This window comes from Oncorhynchus keta, chromosome 2 (genome assembly GCF_023373465.1).
Source record: "Oncorhynchus keta strain PuntledgeMale-10-30-2019 chromosome 2, Oket_V2, whole genome shotgun sequence".
In the NCBI taxonomy this organism is placed as follows: Eukaryota; Metazoa; Chordata; class Actinopteri; order Salmoniformes; family Salmonidae; genus Oncorhynchus; species Oncorhynchus keta.
The window spans coordinates 74,116,319-74,134,755 of NC_068422.1; the positions used below are offsets into that span (position 1 = coordinate 74,116,319).

General features: G+C 45.6%; 1 protein-coding gene across 2 annotated transcripts in view; it reads right to left on the bottom strand.

Moving 5' to 3' along the window:
* Positions 1-574: 574 nt before the first annotated feature.
* Positions 575-18,437, bottom strand: part of LOC118362543 (spondin-1-like) — a 140,494-nt gene continuing 122,631 nt past the window's right edge. Inside the window, exons 8-16 of one of the 2 annotated variants that reach the window (XM_052482825.1) lie at positions 16,633-16,855; positions 14,573-14,713; positions 10,955-11,030; positions 10,027-10,209; positions 6,394-6,564; positions 5,758-5,925; positions 5,371-5,535; positions 2,575-2,868; positions 575-1,776 (exon numbers count right to left, since the gene is read on the bottom strand). In XM_052482825.1, coding sequence (XP_052338785.1) covers positions 1,613-1,776; positions 2,575-2,868; positions 5,371-5,535; positions 5,758-5,925; positions 6,394-6,564; positions 10,027-10,209; positions 10,955-11,030; positions 14,573-14,713; positions 16,633-16,855 — 1,585 coding nt within the window. In that variant the 3' untranslated portion in view covers positions 575-1,612. The remainder of the gene's footprint in view (positions 1,777-2,574; positions 2,869-5,370; positions 5,536-5,757; positions 5,926-6,393; positions 6,565-10,026; positions 10,210-10,954; positions 11,031-14,572; positions 14,714-16,632; positions 16,856-18,437) is intronic. The other variant, XM_052482830.1, reaches the window with a different exon arrangement.

The following is an 18,437-nucleotide window of genomic DNA, read 5'->3' on the forward strand; positions in this document are numbered from 1 at the left end:
AAAACCCTCAACACTTCAAGGCTCAACACTAAATAGGTATCTTCTGCCACCGTCTGGTCAATGTGGGGTGGCAGGGTAGCCTAGTGGTTAGAGCGTTGGACCGGAAGGTTGCAAGTTCAAACCCCCGAGCTGACAAATCTGTCGTCATTGTAAATAAGAATTTGTTCTTAACTGACTTGCCTAGTTAAATAAAGGAAAAATAAAAAAAATGTGTGTATGTACTGCATCACCGGGAAGCGCACCCTTTTGCAGACCAGTGTTACTGTGCTGCTTATGCAGCTCCCTGCCGAGACACTCACATATCTCTGGTTATGGGTTGAGAAAAAGGGTTCATGATAATCAAGTATGCTGTTACAGTACTATGTATGACCAAAGTGTATTGAAATAGCACAGGCTTAGATGGCACTTACTGGTGTACTGACTCCACCTGTCAAACCAAAAAGAACTCACTTCTAATCAGCTTATAGTCTCCATCTAGTGGCCAAGAGTATGAATTGCATTGGTTTATGTATTGTATTGTATGTAAACATTTACCTCAATTTAAATGGTATTCAAACAAAAATAAACATCCAGGTGACAATTTCTAACATTTACTTTTATTGTAAAGGTGATATATTCCAAAATATTAATATGTTAGAGGAGCAGAGGGAAAAGACACGTAAAAGACACGTAAAAAACACCTACACAAGACTCGGGTAAGACTCTTGGGTGATATAGTTATCAAAAAATCCACATCAAAAAAAATATAATATAATAACAATGCACAAAATCATAGAGATTTCCGTTGCGGTGTGTCTACATGAACAGTAGTACAGCTGAGTAAAAAGTCATACAGGAGATTTCTTGATCCTAGAAACATATTTTTTTTCTGAAGGATTATAAAATGCTGGAATGGCTGGGTAACTGTGCTTTAAGTTCTGGGATAATATACACTACCAAAGAGGATACTACAGGATATAGCCTAACAGTACTATCGCTTATTAAATTAATTGGTGTTTTCATCATTATCATTTTTCAAGAATATTATACCACAACAAGTTTACAGTAATCTTGCAGAAGAATTCTATATGTAACAGAGCTAGTTTATTGTACACACAGAGGGAAATCAGTCAGGTTCATCATAGGCTAGGCGTTATTTGGGGAAGCCTAGCCTAGATCCTCTCTCAAAATGGCTGTTTGTTTTAGGCTCGAGAAGAGACCAAGGGAATTCCTTCCTTCCTTCTTGTAAAATAACCCATGACCATTGACCTGGAAGGATGGTTCATTTCAGAATTTGCCAAACTCTTTCCAACCTCTGACTAGAGGTGTATATAGAACCAGTGTACCTTCCCCAATCTAGAATCTTCAGACTCAGCCCTGGATTAAACCAAGAGAGATTAAGGTCCGTGCCAGCCCTAAACAGAGTGCATTGGATCATTGAGTGACACTATGCCACCTCACGCTCCGTCCCATAACCAACTTGCCCATAGGCACAGATCTAGGATCAGTTTACAATCCCCAATCCTAACCTGAACTGTCAGAGGGGAAAACAACTGAGCTCACACCAGTGTTTATGGGCAACCTCCACCCACTCCGTACCCATCCCATCCCCGTCCTGCCCACCTTGGTCCATCTAGCAGGGGTACACGTTACACGCTCGGATCTCCTTCCTGTCCTTGCAGCTGGGGAGCTGGGCGCTCTTAAGCCTCTTTTTGGCTGTCATGAGCCGCTCCTGGATCCCCCCGCCACACAGCTTGGTACAGTCCGTCCAGCTGGACCACGGCCTCATCTTACAGCCTGATGAGAAGGAGAGAGAGAGAGTTTATACATTTTCATTGAAAATTGTTCCATGTTAAAGAATAGCAATGATCATATTGAAGATACTGACTATCAAAACTGACTGTGATTTAGTTTTCTATTAGTACATTTACATGCACACTAATGCAATATGCACACATATTAAACTGATTATGGCAGTTGGCAGAATATTCAATAGTCATGTAAACAATTTCCTCTGCTCATCTTAATCGGGGTAAAAGGTCAAAAGAAATAAGTCATTATTAGGACATGTAAACACGTTAATCGGCGTGCCAGCGGTGTATTTGATCTGGGAATGTGATTAGCACCAGCCGAGTGCCTCCCTCTTTAGAGGAAGTAAAGTGTGTTCAGAACAACTGAATGTACGTGTCTTAGAAGTACCTTTCTCATACAAACTTTATATGTCCCAACTCAGAATCAAATATGCTTCTCACAAATAACATGTTCACCGTGGTAGAACTTTTTTAAATGTATTTTTTTAAACATTTATCAAAGTGCCATCAGGTAGCCTGAATTCAGATGTGTCCATGTAAACAGAGTTATTAGGGAAATCGTTCTTCTTGCATTGCATGTAAACATTTTAATCAAACTATTATATTAACCTGACTATCCACAATAATCACATTATTGTGTGCATGTATCCACACTCTATAATTGAGCTTGCTATGATATATGATGACAGTGATGATGATTACATAGATGATGATGATGCAAATGATAATGACTATAACACTGCTGCTAACAATGGTTATGGTGGTGATAATGAGTCCCGCCAACCTGGGTGTTCAGCAGGTGACGTGGTCTCCTCCCCCTGTGGACCCCCCTGTTTGCTCCTCCTCTTCTCCCTCGCCTCCTTGCGTCGTTTCTTCTCGTCGCTGTTGGCCTGGCCCTGGCCATCGTCGCGGTTACACTTCCTGATCTTACACTTCTTCCTCTGTACTGTCTCGGGACACGAGTCCCCTCCGAACTGGGGCTCCAGCTTCACTATGCGTGTCCTGATCATGTGACCTTTACCACAGGATTTGTTGCACTCAGACCACTCCGTCCACTCTGACACCATACAGTCTGTCGCTGTACAGAGAGAGAGAGAGAGAGGGAGTTAGAGAGACAGAAGAGAGGGGGGACGGGAGATAATGAAGAGGGGGATAGCATGGAGTAAGAAAGGTGAAGAGTTAATATGGGAAGAAAGCTTGTAGATACACCTCATGACTTTGCATTAGTGTTCCTTGTTCTAAACATAACACAATATGAATCCCCTGGAAACAAATTCTCTGACTTATGTCCATAACGGGAACATTCTTAAAGAACTGCAAGGATGATTAGGGCTGGCCAGAATAATACGGCCAGCTTTATCCCCTCACTAAGACTGAGGGAAGACCAGTTAACAAGCTTTTTCACCCTAATACAATGACATGTGTGCCGAAGTTAAAGCTGGTTATTTCTGCCTTTTAATCCCTTTCTTCACAATACAGCCCTTAAATTAGCTCCCTCATTTTCTAGGGAACAGGAGAAAGGAGAGGAGAAAGAGAGTATTTTCCTATGGTAATGTGTCTGCCAGTCCCGTACCTGACTAGAATATACAGTTGAAGTCGGAAGTTTACATACACCTTAGCCAAATACATTTAAACTCAGTTATTCACATTCCTGACATTTAATCCAAGTATTAATTCCGTTTCTTAGGTAAGTTAGGATCACCGCAATATTTTAAGAGTGTGAAATGTCAGAATAATAGTTGAGAGAATGATTTATTTCAGCTTTTATTTCTTTCATCAAATTCCCAGTGGGTCAGAAGTTTACATACACCCAATTAGTATTTGGTAGCATTGCCTTTAAATTGTCTTACTTGGGTCAAATGTTTTGGGTAGCCTTCCACAAGCTTCCCACTATAAGTTGGGTGAATTTTGGCCCATTCCTCCTGACAGAGCTGGTGTAACTGAGTTGGGTCTGTAGGCCTCCTTGCTCGCAAACACATTTTCAGTTCTGCCCACACATTTCCTATAGGATTGAGGTCAGGGTTTTCTGATGGTCACTCAAATACCTTGACTTTGTTGTCCATAGAACATTTTGCCACAATTTTGGAAGTATGCTTGGGGTCCTTGTCCATTTGGAAAACCCATTTGCGACCAAGCTTTATCTTCCTGACTGATGTCTAGAGATGCTGCTTCTATATATCCATGTAATTTTCCTCGCTCATGATGACATATATTGTGTGAAGTGCACCAGTCTCTCCTGCAGCAAAGCACCATCCACAACATGATGCTGCCACCCCCATGCTTCATGGATGGGATGGTGTTCTTCGGCTTGCAAGCCTCCCCCTTTTTCCTCCAAATATAATGATGGTCATTATGGCCTAACAGTTCTATTTTTGTTTCATCAGACCAGAGGACTCCCAAAAGTACGATCTTTGTCCCCTTGTGCAGTTGCAAACTGTAGTCTGGCTTTTTTATGGTGGTTTTGGAGCAGTGGCTTTTTCCTTCCTGAGTGGACTTTCAGGTTATGTCAATATAGGACTGGTTTTACTGTGGATATAGATACTTTTGTACCTGTTTCCTCCAGCATCTTCACAAGGTCCTTTGCTGTTGTTCTGGGATTGATTTGCACTTTTCGCACCAAAGAACGTTCATCTCTAGGAGACAGAATACATCTCCTTCCTGAGCGGAATGATGGCTGCGTGGTCCCATGATGTTTATACTTACATACTAGTCTTTGTACAGATGAACGTGATACCTTCAAGCGTTTGGAACCAGACTTGTGGAGGTCTACAATTTCTTTTCTGAGGTCTTGGCTAATTTATTTAGATTTTCCCATGAATGTAGGCCTTGAAATACATCCACAGGTACACCTCCAATTGACTCAAATTGTGTCAATTAGCCTATCAGAAGGTTCTAAAGCCATGACATCATTTTCTGGAATTTTCCAAGCTGTTTAAAGGCACTTAGTCTATGTAAACCCACTGGAATTGTGATACAGTGAATTATAAGTTAAATAATCTGTTTTTAAACAACTGTTGGAAAATCTACTTGTGTCATGCACAAGGTAGATGTCCTAACCGACTTGCCAAAACTATAGTTTGTTAACAAGAAATTTGTGGAGTGGTTGAAAAACGAGTTTTAATGACTCCATCCTATGTGTATGTAAACTTCCGACTTCAACTGTATGTAACCGATTAAGTCAGGCTGAAATGTAAGAGCACATGGGCACTTCTGGGTTCCAATGGAGGAGCAGCTTGAGGAAGATGTTCCCTCTCATATAAACCAGCTAATAACCCACCAGGGTATTCCCATGATAACCCTATCTGGGAGAGTTTGGGCTGGAGATGAGACTATGGGCACTCCTAACGCAGATGTCAACCAGATGTGTACACACTAACAAGCCAAGTGTCTTTTAAGTGTGTGTGCATTTGGATATGATAGGGAGAGTATTATAAGCAGATGGATGTTAGGTTGCACAATGAAGATACTAATCAGCATTATCATGAATTACACATGTGCAGTACTGTTTCAGTTGGTGTGTCCACACATGAATAAAGTAGGTTCGCACCAGTGTGTGTGTGTGTGTGTGTGTGTTCCTTACGACACTCTGGCAGCATGCACTTCTCCACCTGCTCCAGGTCCTCTATACACTCTCCCAGCTCCACAGGAGACTTGAGCACGCGCTGCCTCGTCCGCATGCCCTTCCCACACGTCACACTGCAGTCACTCCAGTCAGACCACGGAGACAGCATACAGGGAATGGTGTCTGTGCAAACACAGAATCAGTGTCACACAGTGTCATGATTTCATGTAGTTGGCATTTGTTGTGGTGTGTGTAAGTGTGCAGGTGTGTGTACAGATGAGCGTGCGTGTGTATGTTTGTTTGTATAAGCCTGCTTATGCTTATCTGTGTGAGTACGTGCGTGTGAGTATGTGTGTGTGTGAGTGCGTATGTGTGAGTGTGTGTGTGAGTATGTGTGTTACTCACGACACTCTGGCATCATGCACTTCTCCACCGCCAGCACCTCAGCCCCACAGATGGAACCGTCCGGGGGAGGCATCTTCACCATGCGTTCCCTTCTCTTCATACCCAGCCCACAGGTGGCACTGCAGGAGTCCCACTCACCCCATTCTGTCACCAGACAACTGTTGGGGGCTAAAGAGAGGGGGGATCAGACAGTTAAGAGGGGAAAAGGCGGAGAGGGGGAAGGGAAGAGGAGGAGGGAATGAGAAAGGGAGAGGGAAGAGGAGGGAGGTGGGGGAGAGGAAGAGAAGGGGAGTGGGTGTGTTCAATGGAAGAGACAGAACTTAATCCACATATGCATTACTTTGTCCTGTAATCAGGCATAATTATACATCATCCTAATAGTTTGAACAGTACATTTGAATAATTTAGCAGATGCTCTTCCACTGTGAATTGATGCACACAATGAGCCTCATTTATCTACAGCATAGAAATACATAGATTTGTTTGTATGAAAAGTGCATACACAGATTAATCAAAAGTTTCCTATACCACAGAAAATGTTTGTTTACTTGATTAAAAACTAAAACTTTGGTAAATGCAGCAATGTTTGTGATAAATGACTTTGAACCATTGATTTTAGGGGTTAAAGCTACTCACTGCATTCTTCGTTCACAATACACTTCTCGTTCTCCTCAGTAGGCAAGGTACACACAGAGCCATCGTCAGGGAACTGCTTGACGTAGCGTTCCCTGGACCGCAGGCCCATCCCACATGACATGCTGCACGGAGACCAGGTGATCCACTCTGACATCGTGCAGGTGGACCCTTCTGAGAGGTCGGGGGCAAAGTGCAGAAGGTCACAGTCAGATATGGCATTTGAGTTGCATTCAGGATTTTAATGTCGTTACAGTGTTAGTAGCCACATCATACTTTATATAATCAACAAGTGTATAATGCATCTACATCATTTCGACCTTCTGTTAGTTTCATTTATCATAATAAGACAGTAGGAGTCTATGAGCATCCATGTCAGCTCATGGCCATTAGAAGAGCTTGTACCAGTATGCCTGTACCCACAGTGTTACCGAAGAGCTTGTAACAGCACACATGTACCCACAGAGTTACCCAAGAGCTTGTAACAGTACACCTGTACCCACAGTGTTACCCAAAAGCTTGTACCAGTACGCCTGTACCTACAGTGTTACCCTACAGCTTGTACCAGTATGCCTGTACCCACAGTGTTACCCAAGAGCTTGTACCAGTACGCCTGTACCCACAGTGTTACCCAAAAGCTTGTACCAGTACGCCTGTACCTACAGTGTTACCCTACAGCTTGTACCAGTACGCCTGTACCCACAGTGTTACCCAAGAGCTTTTACCAGTATGCCTGTACCCACAGTGTTACCCAAGATCTTGTACCAGTATGCCTGTACCCACAGTGTTACCCAAGAGCTTATACCAGTATGCCTGTACCCACAGTGTTACCCAAGAGCTTGTACCAGTATGCCTGTACCCACAGTGTTACCCAAGAGCTTGTACCAGTACGCCTGTACCCAAAGTGTTACCCAAGAGCTTGTACCAGTATGCCTGTACCCACAGTGTTACCCAAGAGCTTGTACCAGTATGCCTGTACCCACAGTGTTACCGAAGAGCTTGTACCAGTACGCCTGTACCCACAGTGTTACCCAAGAGCTTGTACCAGTATGCCTGTACCCACAGTGTTACCGAAGAGCTTGTACCAGTACGCCTGTACCCACAGTGTTACCCAAGAGCTTGTAACAGTACACCTGTACCTACAGTGTTACCCTACAGCTTGTACCAGTACGCCTGTACCCACAGTGTTACCCAAGAGCTTTTACCAGTATGCCTGTACCCACAGTGTTACCCAAGATCTTGTACCAGTATGCCTGTACCCACAGTGTTACCCAAGAGCTTATACCAGTATGCCTGTACCCACAGTGTTACCCAAGAGCTTGTACCAGTATGCCTGTACCCACAGTGTTACCCAAGAGCTTGTACCAGTACGCCTGTACCCAAAGTGTTACCCAAGAGCTTGTACCAGTATGCCTGTACCCACAGTGTTACCCAAGAGCTTGTACCAGTATGCCTGTACCCACAGTGTTACCCAAGAGCTTGTACCAGTACGCCTGTACCCACAGTGTTACCCAAGAGCTTGTACCAGTATGCCTGTACCCACAGTGTTACCCAAGAGCTTGTACCAGTACGCCTGTACCCAAAGTGTTACCCAAGAGCTTGTACCAGTATGCCTGTACCCACAGTGTTACCCAAGAGCTTGTACCAGTATGCCTGTACCCACAGTGTTACCCAAGAGCTTGTACCAGTACGCCTGTACCCACAGTGTTACCCAAGAGCTTGTACCAGTATGCCTGTACCCACAGTGTTACCGAAGAGCTTGTACCAGTACGCCTGTACCCACAGTGTTACCCAAGAGCTTGTAACAGTACACCTGTACCTACAGTGTTACCCTACAGCTTGTACCAGTACGCCTGTACCTACAGTGTTACCCAAGAGCTTTTACCAGTATGCCTGTACCCACAGTGTTACCCAAGATCTTGTACCAGTATGCCTGTACCCACAGTGTTACCCAAGAGCTTATACCAGTATGCCTGTACCCACAGTGTTACCCAAGAGCTTGTACCAGTATGCCTGTACCCACAGTGTTACCGAAGAGCTTGTACCAGTATGCCTGTACCCACAGTGTTACCGAAGAGCTTGTACCAGTACGCCTGTACCCACAGTGTTACCCAAGAGCTTGTACCAGTATGCCTGTATCCACAGTGTTACCGAAGAGCTTGTACCAGTACGCCTGTACCCACAGTGTTACCCAAGAGCTTGTAACAGTACGCCTGTACCTACAGTGTTACCCAAGAGTTTGTACCAGTATGCCTGTACCTACAGTGTTACCCAAGAGCTTGTACCAGTATGCCTGTACCTACAGTGTTACCCAAGAGTTTGTACCAGTATGCCTGTACCTACAGTGTTACCCAAGAGCTTGTACCAGTATGCCTGTACCTACAGTGTTACCCAAGAGCTTGTACCAGTATGCCTGTACCTACAGTGTTACCCAAGAGTTTGTACCAGTATGCCTGTACCTACAGTGTTACCCAAGAGTTTGTACCAGTATGCCTGTACCTACAGTGTTACCCTACAGTTTGTACCAGTATGCCTGTACCTACAGTGTTACCCAAGAGCTTGTACCAGTATGCCTGTACCTACAGTGTTACCCAAGAGTTTGTACCAGTATGCCTGTACCTACAGTGTTACCCAAGAGTTTGTACCAGTATGCCTGTACCTACAGTGTTACCCAAGAGTTTGTACCAGTATGCCTGTACCTACAGTGTTACCCAAGAGCTTTGAAAATGCATGAGCTGTGAACACATTTATGCAACAGACATGTTTCTCCTCATTAATAACAACCCCCTGCTGTTGTTGCATTATGTTCAGGTGGGAGGGAGGGAGGATAAGAGTCGTTCTGGGTGAGACTCACATGGATTTATATCTAAACCCTCCCTCTCCAGACTGAAAGACTCATTGAATTCTGCTCAATAAAGCAGCTCATCATTAATAAGATGAGCAAATCCTTAATGAATCATTATTAATAAGCATATCATGAATAAGAGCCCAGACACAAACACACACACACACACACACACACACACACATCCCAAGCCTATGTTATTATTCATTAGTCTTTCACTGCAAGCAGCAAAGACGTGACGCCCTTGTGTGTATTCTCATAACTTGTTATATGTCTTTTAATAAAGCCTTAGTATCCACTGTGGCCTCCCAGCAGCTTTAGCGCATTACACATTTTATAGGCTTGTCTCAGAAACAGTGTCCCTCTCACCTCTATGCTGCTACAACTTTATTGTCTGAGCTACAAACGAGCTGGGGGCTTTATCGATGACCCAACACCAATAAAGACCTACAGTAAACCAGATTTTACCTTTCCCTGTCTGACTCTTTACGATAACCTATGAAATGCTAACAAAGATGACGTCAACACTAATAGAGCTCATACAGGGACTTGGTCGGATGTTGAAGTTTGTTTTTAGATGGGTGTTTATACACCAAGACAGCAACAAGAAATACACATTTCCAGATTGTATCCTAGATTGTATTGCACTATATGAGTTCATGTCAATATACATTTGTGTAACGGGGGTGGTAACGGGGGTGGTTAATATATCAGCTTGTAAATCTGAGGTTAACCTTTGTTCGAAACCCCGCCATGTCTCATGAGCTGCTTAGTACATCCAACATACTGACCCTCGTCGCTGCAGCCGGGCCCCATGCAGGGCTCAAAGTCCTGGGTGTGAGGACAGGGTACACTGAGGTCCAGCTGGGCCTTCAGCATCCTCTGTCTCATCCTCTTGCCCTTGTCACAGGTGGCTGAGCTGCAGGCTGACCAGGGAGACCAGTTGGAGTAGATGCATGTCTCTGGAGTGTCGTCTGGAGGGAGGGAAAGTGGGAACAAGAGAGACAGCAAGACAGAGAGAGGGATGGAGGGAGAGAAAGGGTGGCAGAGGAGGGGAGGGTTTAGAGGAAGAGTGAGAGAGAGAGATAGAGAGGAGAAGGACAATCAAATGAAGGCCACAAACACAAACGTTCAAAGTCATAACTAGTTATGTGTTTCCTCAGGTGTGTGTTGAGTGCCTAAGCCCCTATTCAATAAGTGATGTGCTATTGAAACACTGATCTGACTCAAATGGAGAGAGAGAGAGAGAGAGAGAGAGAGAGAGAGAGAGAGAGAGAGAGAGAGAGAGAGAGAGAGAGAGAGAGAGAGAGAGAGAGAGAGAGAGAGAGAGAGAGAGAGAGAGAGAGAGAGAGAGAGAGAGAGAGAGAGAGAGAGAGAGAGACAGAGAGAGAGAGAGAGAGACAGAGACAGAGACAGAGAGAGAGAGAGAGAGAGAGAGAGAGAGAGAGAGAGAGAGAGAGAGAGAGAGAGAGAGAGAGAGAGAGAGAGAGAGAGAGAGAACATGGAGGATGATTATGCTGGGTTAACTAATTCAACTGTTTCTCAAGCTCTGGTTCTAATCTCACACTCCTGGAGATGGGCAGAGGGAGAATGAGAGAGAGCGAGAGACATGCCTTTATCCTCTCTCTTGCTTATCGCTCCTCTGTTACAACCTTTGTTGGCAGAGTTGGGGAGATACAGGGACACAGAGGGTAGAGAGAGATAAAGAGAGACACAGACCTTCCTCTTTCTCCTCCTGGGCGATATCAGCCACAATGTCATCCACGTTATCAGGCACGACGTTGCACTGCTCTCCCTGCGGACAGACAAACACAGACCTGCGTTGTGGAATACATACTACTCTTTTGTGATAAGATCCTCCGTTTGCCTCTGGCGGCTATCAGACAAAGAAGGGGGTAAACAGGGAGGTCAGCTGATACATCCTCTCACCTTCGCTGGAGCTCACAGATACACGTTGTCGCTATCTAGCTAGCATATTTAGTTATTTAAGGTGATATGGGGACATGCTGATAATGGCATTCAGCTGTCATAACAACAGAGGTCTGCTTAGGGCAAGTGATAAACGAACAGAGTGATAGGGTGTGTGTGTGTGGGGCTGGTGGGGTTGCTGTGTGTGTGGGGCTGGGGGGGTTGCTGTGTGTGTGGGGCTGGGGGTTGCTGTGTGTGTGGGGCTGGGGGGTTGCTGTGTGTGTGGGGCTGGTGGGGGATTGCTGTGTGTGTGGGGCTGGGGGGTTGCTTTGTGTGTGGGGCTGGGGGATTGCTGTGTGTGGGGGCTGGGGGGTTGCTGTGTGTGTGGGGCTGGGGGTTGCTGTGTGTGTGGGGCTGGGGGATTGCTGTGTGTGTGGGGCTGCTGTGTGTGTGGGGCTGGTGGGGTTGCTGTGTGTGGGGGCTGGGGGTTGCTGTGTGTGTGGGGCTGGGGGGTTGCTGTGTGTGTGGGGCTGGGGGGTCTGTGTGTGTGGGGCTGGTGGGGGATTGTTGTGTGTGTGGGGCTGGGGGGTTGCTGTGTGTGTGGGGCTGGGGGATTGCTGTGTGTGTGGGGCTGGGGGGTTGCTGTGTGTGGGGGCTGGGGGGTTGCTGTGTGTGTGGGGCTGGGGGATTGCTGTGTGTGTGGGGCTGCTGTGTGTGTGGGGCTGGGGGTTTGCTGTGTGTGTGGGGCTGGGGGTTTGCTGTGTGTGTGAGGCTGGGGGGTTGCTGTGTGTGTGGGGCTGGGGGGTTGTTGTGTGTGTGGGGCTGGGGGGTTGCTGTGTGTGTGAGGCTGGGGGGTTGCTGTGTGTGTGGGGCTGGGGGAGTTGCTGTGTGTGTGCGATTCCATATCAAATTAAAGTTTATTTGTCACGTGCGCAGAATACAACAGGTGTAGGTAGACCTTACAGTGAAATGCTTACTTACAGGCCCTAACGAACAGTGCAATTTTCAAGTAAAAAATAGGTATTAGGTTAACAATAGATAAGTAAAGAAATAAAAAAAACAACAGTAGAAAGACAGTGAAAAATAACAGTAGCGAGGCTATAACTGTAGCGAGGCTATATACAGGCCCCGGTTAGTCGGCTAATTGAGGTAGTATGTACATGTTGGCATGGTTAAAGTGACTATGCATATATGATAAACAGAGAGTAGCAGCAGCTTAAAAGAGGGGTTGGGGGAGGTTGGTGGGGGAGATGCCAAAAGCCTGTTCAGGAGTCTTATGGCTTGGGGGTGAAAGCAGTTGAGAAGCCTTTTGGCCCTAGACTAGAGAGAACAGTCTAAGACTGGGGTGGCTGGGGTCTTTGACAATTTTTAGGGCCTTCCTCTTACACCGCCTGGTGTAGAGGCCCCCTACCTACTGTAGTGCCTTGCGGTCGGAGGCCGAGCAGTTGCCGTACCAGGCAGGGATGCAACCAGTCAGGATGCTCTCGATGTTGCAGCTGTAGAACCTTTTGAGGATCTGAGGACCCATGCCACATCTTTTTAGTTTCCTGAGGGGAAATAGGCTTTGTCATGCCCTCTTCACGACTCTCTTGGTGTGTTTGGACCATTCTAGTTTGTTGGTGATATGGACACCAAGGAACTTGAAGCTCTCAACCTGCTCTACTACAGCCCCGTCCATGAGAATGGGGGCGTGCTCGGTCCTCCTTTTCCAATCATCTCCTTAGTCTTGGTTACATTGAGGGATAGGTTGTTGTTCTGGCACCACCCGGCCAGGATTCTGACATCCTCCCTTTCGGCTGTCTCGTCGTTGTTGGTGATCAGGCCTACCACTGTTGAGTCGTCTGCAAACTTAACGATGTTGGAGTCGTGCCTGGCCACGTAGTCGTGGGTGAACAGGGAGTACAGGAGGGGACTGAGCACGCACTCCTGAGGGGCTCCAGTGTTGAGGATTAGCGTGGCAGATGTGTTGCTACCTACCCTCACCACCTGGGGGCAACCCGTCAGGAAGTCCAGGATCCAGTTGCAGAGGGAGGTGTTTAGGCCCAGGGTCCTTAGCTTTGTGATGAGCTTTGAGGGCACAATGGTGTTGAACGCTGAGCTGTAGTCAATGAATAGCATTCTCACGTAGGTGTTCCTTTTGTCTAGGTGGGAAAGGGCAGTGTGGAGTGCAGTAGAGATTGCGTCATCTGTGGATCCGTTTGGGCGTGGGTCTAGGGTTTCTGGGATATTGGTGTTGTGAGCCATTAACAGCCTTTCAAAGCACTTCGTGGCTACGGATGTGAGTGCTATGGGTGTGTAGTCATTTAGGTAGGTTGCCTTAGTGTTCTTGGGCACAGGGACTACGGTGGTCTGCTTGAAACATGTTGGTATTACAGACTCAATCAGGGACATGTTGAAAATGTCTGTGAAGACACCTGCCAGTTGGTCAGCACATGCCCGGAGCACACGTCCTGGTAATCTGTCTGGCCCCGCAGCCTTGTGTATGTTGACCTGTTTAAAGGTCTTACTCACGTCAGCTACGGAGAGCGTCATCACACAGTCATCCGGAACAGCTGATACTTCCATGCATGCCTTAGTGTTGCTTGCCTCAAAGCTAGCATAGAAGTGATTTAGCTCGTCTGGTAGGTTTGTGTCACTGGGCAGCTCGCGGCTGTGCTTCCCTTTGTAGTCTGTAATAGTTTGCAAGCCCTGCCACATAATACGAGCGTCGGAGCCGGTGTAGTACGATTCAATCTTAGCGCTTTGCCTGTTTGATGGTACGTAGGAGGGCATTGTAGGATTGTGCTTCAGTGTGTGAGGATCAATATATTGATAAAGACTATGAGTAGATGGAGAGATTCCAGTTGAGTCTGCCAGGTTGGATGCTGTGTAAATGCTATAGTCCACTGACATTTACCTCAATGTTCAACAGCTGTTCTCTTCAAACTGCACCTATACAACTAACATCTATATCTCCAGCTGCATTGACCCACAACGTCTTCAGTTAGACACTGGAACAATGCAGAGGGAGTTCAAATAAAGCTACATTCTTCTGACTGAAAAAGATGTATCTTCCTCTCAGTGTCTGAAGATTTAAAGTTGACATTTCTAGTTCAATACACCAATATGTTCCATTGTGCTGTTTGTTTACCTTCTCATTTCGAGTCGTATACCGAAACAACGTTATGAACACAGGCACATAATCAAACGTTTGTAACCGCTTTGAGATCTTAGAGCCAACCTCAAACATGCCTTGATGCGCATGAAATCAGGTTGTGTTGGGGACAGCTGGAGGGAAAGAACAAGAGGAGTGAGTAGAGCATGAGACAGAAAGAGGATGGAAATAGGAATTGAAGTGAGCAAAGAAAGAGGATTGAGGCAACAAAAGTGGGAGAGACATAGCAGCCAAAGGAATGGAAGAAATGGAGAGAGATGATTGGATGAACAGACCTTTCGGGCGATGCGCTCCACTACTACCCTGGCCACGGGGGTGATGGCGCCCCCCTCAGGGTCGTAGAAGGGGCTCTGAGGGTGGTCCAGGCTAGTCAGGGGGCGGATCTTCTCCTGAGGGACTGTGGGCTTGTTGGGAGACTGGAGGTCAGAACACACACACACACAAATGAAGAGTCAACATAGATACATGGCTTTGCTTTTCATGTCAATATGTGTTCCATTGTAGTATTGAGGAACAGTGTCATGGTGTCAGTGATGAAATATGTATTTGCAGATAACCTTGAAAGGTTGCAATAGGTCTCTTCATGTGCACTATGGAGGTATACAACACATCTATAATAAAGTCTCGTCCCAGGACAAAAAACATACGGCCTCCTAAGACTGGCAAACCTAGATTATACAAGTCACAAAGCCACATCCACTAAAACAACATGAATCCATCGATCTTGGTCAGGGACACTGTGAGTTATGGGGTTATGTGGTGAAACTGTTGTCATTAGTCTGCAGCAAGCGCCTGCCAGCAGGGGGCTAACACAGCAAACACAGCCACAGGGCTTCTGAAGGGAAAACAAGCCATCCACTAGTCTGAACATGAAGGGTTGACATGTCACTTCGTAAAAGTGCTGTTGTGTTTATGGTGATCAACATCTGTCACACCTGTGAACTTCTGATTCAATTACAATGTACAGAATGTGGTTGCTACATCACTACAAACATCCTACTGTTTCACACCAGTGGAGAGCAGAGTCACACAGTGAGAGAGAACACCACAGGAGGTTACCAGGAGCTGTTTTAACAACTCCAAACGTCAACTTCAGAGACCACTAAAATGTATAGACACCGTTCTATAATAAAACACTCTACAACCTCATTTCATAACTCTTGACCGGTTCTTACACAACGTGTTCTTTCTTCCACCCAAGTACACCGTAAGTGTGTCTGAGGCTCCAGACATTTGATATGAGTAAGGTCATTGGTGGGGCGAGCCAAATCAAACAGGGGAGTAACAGTTCAACAGGTTCGTCTGTGAACTCCCAGGGATCAGCCAAAGGTCTGTCTGTGAGCTCACACAGCACAGTCATAGACTCTCCTCAACCAGTCTGTCCATATGGAAAAATAATATATTGACATATATACAGTGTACAAAACATTAGGAACACCTGCTCTTCCATGACAGACTGCCCAGGTGAATCTTGGTGAAAGCTATAGTACCTTATTGATGTCACTTGTTCAATCCACTTCAATCAGTTTAGATGAAGTGGAGGAGACAGGTTAAATGATTTTTTAAGCCTTGAGACATGGATTGTGTGTGTGTGCCATTCTGAAGGTAAATGGAAAAGACCAAATATTTAAGTGCCTTTGAACGGGGTGTGGTAGTAGGTGCCTGCCGCAGCGGTTTGAATGTGGCAAGAACTGCAATACTGCTGGGTTTTTCACGCTCAACAGTTTCCCATGTGTATCAAGAATCGTCCACCACCCAAAGGACCTCCAGCCAACTTGACACAAATGTAGGAAGCTTTCGACACCTTGTTGAATTGAGGCAGTTCTGAGGGCAACTCAATAATAGAAAGGTGTTCCTAATGTTGTGTACACTCAGTGTATATACGTTTTGACAATATCTTCATATTATTTTTGTGCTAGTCGGCTGTACAGGCACAAATTCCAGTATTTTTCCTTCATAGCTTGTTCTCCACCTTCTTTTTAAAAACTGAGCCAATTTGTTTTCAGCACATTTATTTCCATGACTGATCAAAAGTGGTTTTGTCATGGCTCTCTCTTGTCCCTCTGCAGCAGACAGACGTATGTTTGGAACATCGTATCGCAGTATCGAATAGTAAGAATCGCAATAGATATCATAATGGCACCAAAGTATCGTGATAATATGGTATCGTGAGGACCCTGGGAACTCCCAGCCCTATAAGAAGTGTGATTTTATACAGTAGGTGGTGTGAGTGATGTCTGGGGCTTGCGCTCCAGGGTTATAGTTAGAATCACTGTGGTAGAGAGAGTGTGAAGATTAGAGCGTGTAGTTGTGACATTTTGAGGGGGTCACTGACCTCATAGGTGACCCCATTGTCGGTGCCTGCATCCCACGGGATCATATCCTGGACAACCCTCTGGGCCCAACCACACTCCTTGGTGCAGAGGTCCTCTGCAGACAGCCCCACGTTCCAGTCAGGGCTGGGCCCCAGCATGGTGAGGAAGGACATCAGGTGACGGGTACGGTCCACGGAGAACTCAGCCGACGGGGCAGCACGACTGGAGGACAGAGAGAAGGGACTATTTTGAAGAAAGTCACAATTGCAATAACTGTGATATGTGATGTTTTACCTACCTTTAGTTGATCAATGCACTGATTGCAAGTCACTCTGGATAAGGGTGCCTGTTAAATGACTAAATATGAAAAGTAGTAGAGAGAGAGTATAGAGGAAGAGAGAGAACAGAAATACTGACTGAAGTCCCTAAAAAGCATGAAAAAGCGAAAGAGGGATAGCAAGGAAAGGGAGATGATGACTATATGAGGAAAGGATGATAGAAGCGGTACTTAAGTCCACAGAGATGTAGAGAAGTTTCTTTGCTGCCTCAGGCATGCCCTGCGCATCCAGCTCACCCCCTACAACAGTTCAACACAGAGCCGCCAGCCAGAGGTAAAGAGTAATAAACACCCTTAAACACTTTACTGGTGGCAGAGAGCTGTGTGTGTGTGTTTGTGTGTGTGTGTGTGCCACAGATAATGTTGTGATGAGAGATCACACACACCCAAAGAGATGTGTGCGCTACTTCACAGATAGTCACAAGCACAATAATGCACAAATATCTGTTCAGAAATACTTTTTCCTAGTACCAAACCACAGCACTTCTAATAAACATTTATCAGGGGTTGATAGATACCTCCCACCCTCCTAGACCCTCCTACACCCTATCCCTCCTGCCACCCTGTCAATTACAAGTCGGCTTTGTGTTGGGTCCAATGTGGCTGTCAGAAATAAACCTAAGGCCTCCAGCAAAGCTGAGCTGAGCAAAGGGACATGGTGACACATGGTGAGGGGGAAGAGGGGACGGCTGGCAGCCTGCTGTGTGTTCCCAGAGGATTAGAGCTCTTACACATCCTTAGAGGTGATTATTACTGTGTATGGGAGGACAGGACAGGACAGGACAGGGCTGAGGTGTGTGTGGTGCTAGAAAATCGGATGGATTTATCGGCAGATGAAGAACAGAACAGTGACAGGAGAATAGCAGGAGGGATAATTGTTTCAGGTGACAATTGAGCTTCCGTACAGTCTTAGAAGGTGCTATGTAGAACCATACAGTATATCATAACACCTTTCATTGAGGGCCATGTTATACCCAAAAACAGTGTTATTAGAAAACTCCTGGTTTACAGGCCACATCAGGCTTGCAAGTCACATTATGTTGGCTTGCAAAGTGATGTTCAATTCCTATTGGAATCCAGCCAGAGTTAGGATATCCAACAAATGGATGTTTTTATCACCCGCAATTTGCATTGAGAATGAATGCCATGGTAGGGAAAATGGAAAACTGCTACTACCTCAATGGTCTAACCTGGAACAACCATCTCAGTAATGGGTGCAATGAGTCAAATTATTAACAAATTGGTTTAGTTCAATGTACAAAAAATGTACATTATTTATCTTTGTGTAACATACCATTTATCAATCAATCAATGTCCATGCAAAAACACATTAAAATAAACAATTCTGAAAATCACCATGCAATAGAGCATGCTGGGAAATATGATCTACTCTATGGTTCTAAACTCAGCAAAAAAAGAAACATCCCTTTTTCAGGACCTTGTCTTTCAAAGTTAATTAGTAAAAATCCAAATAACTTCACAGATCTG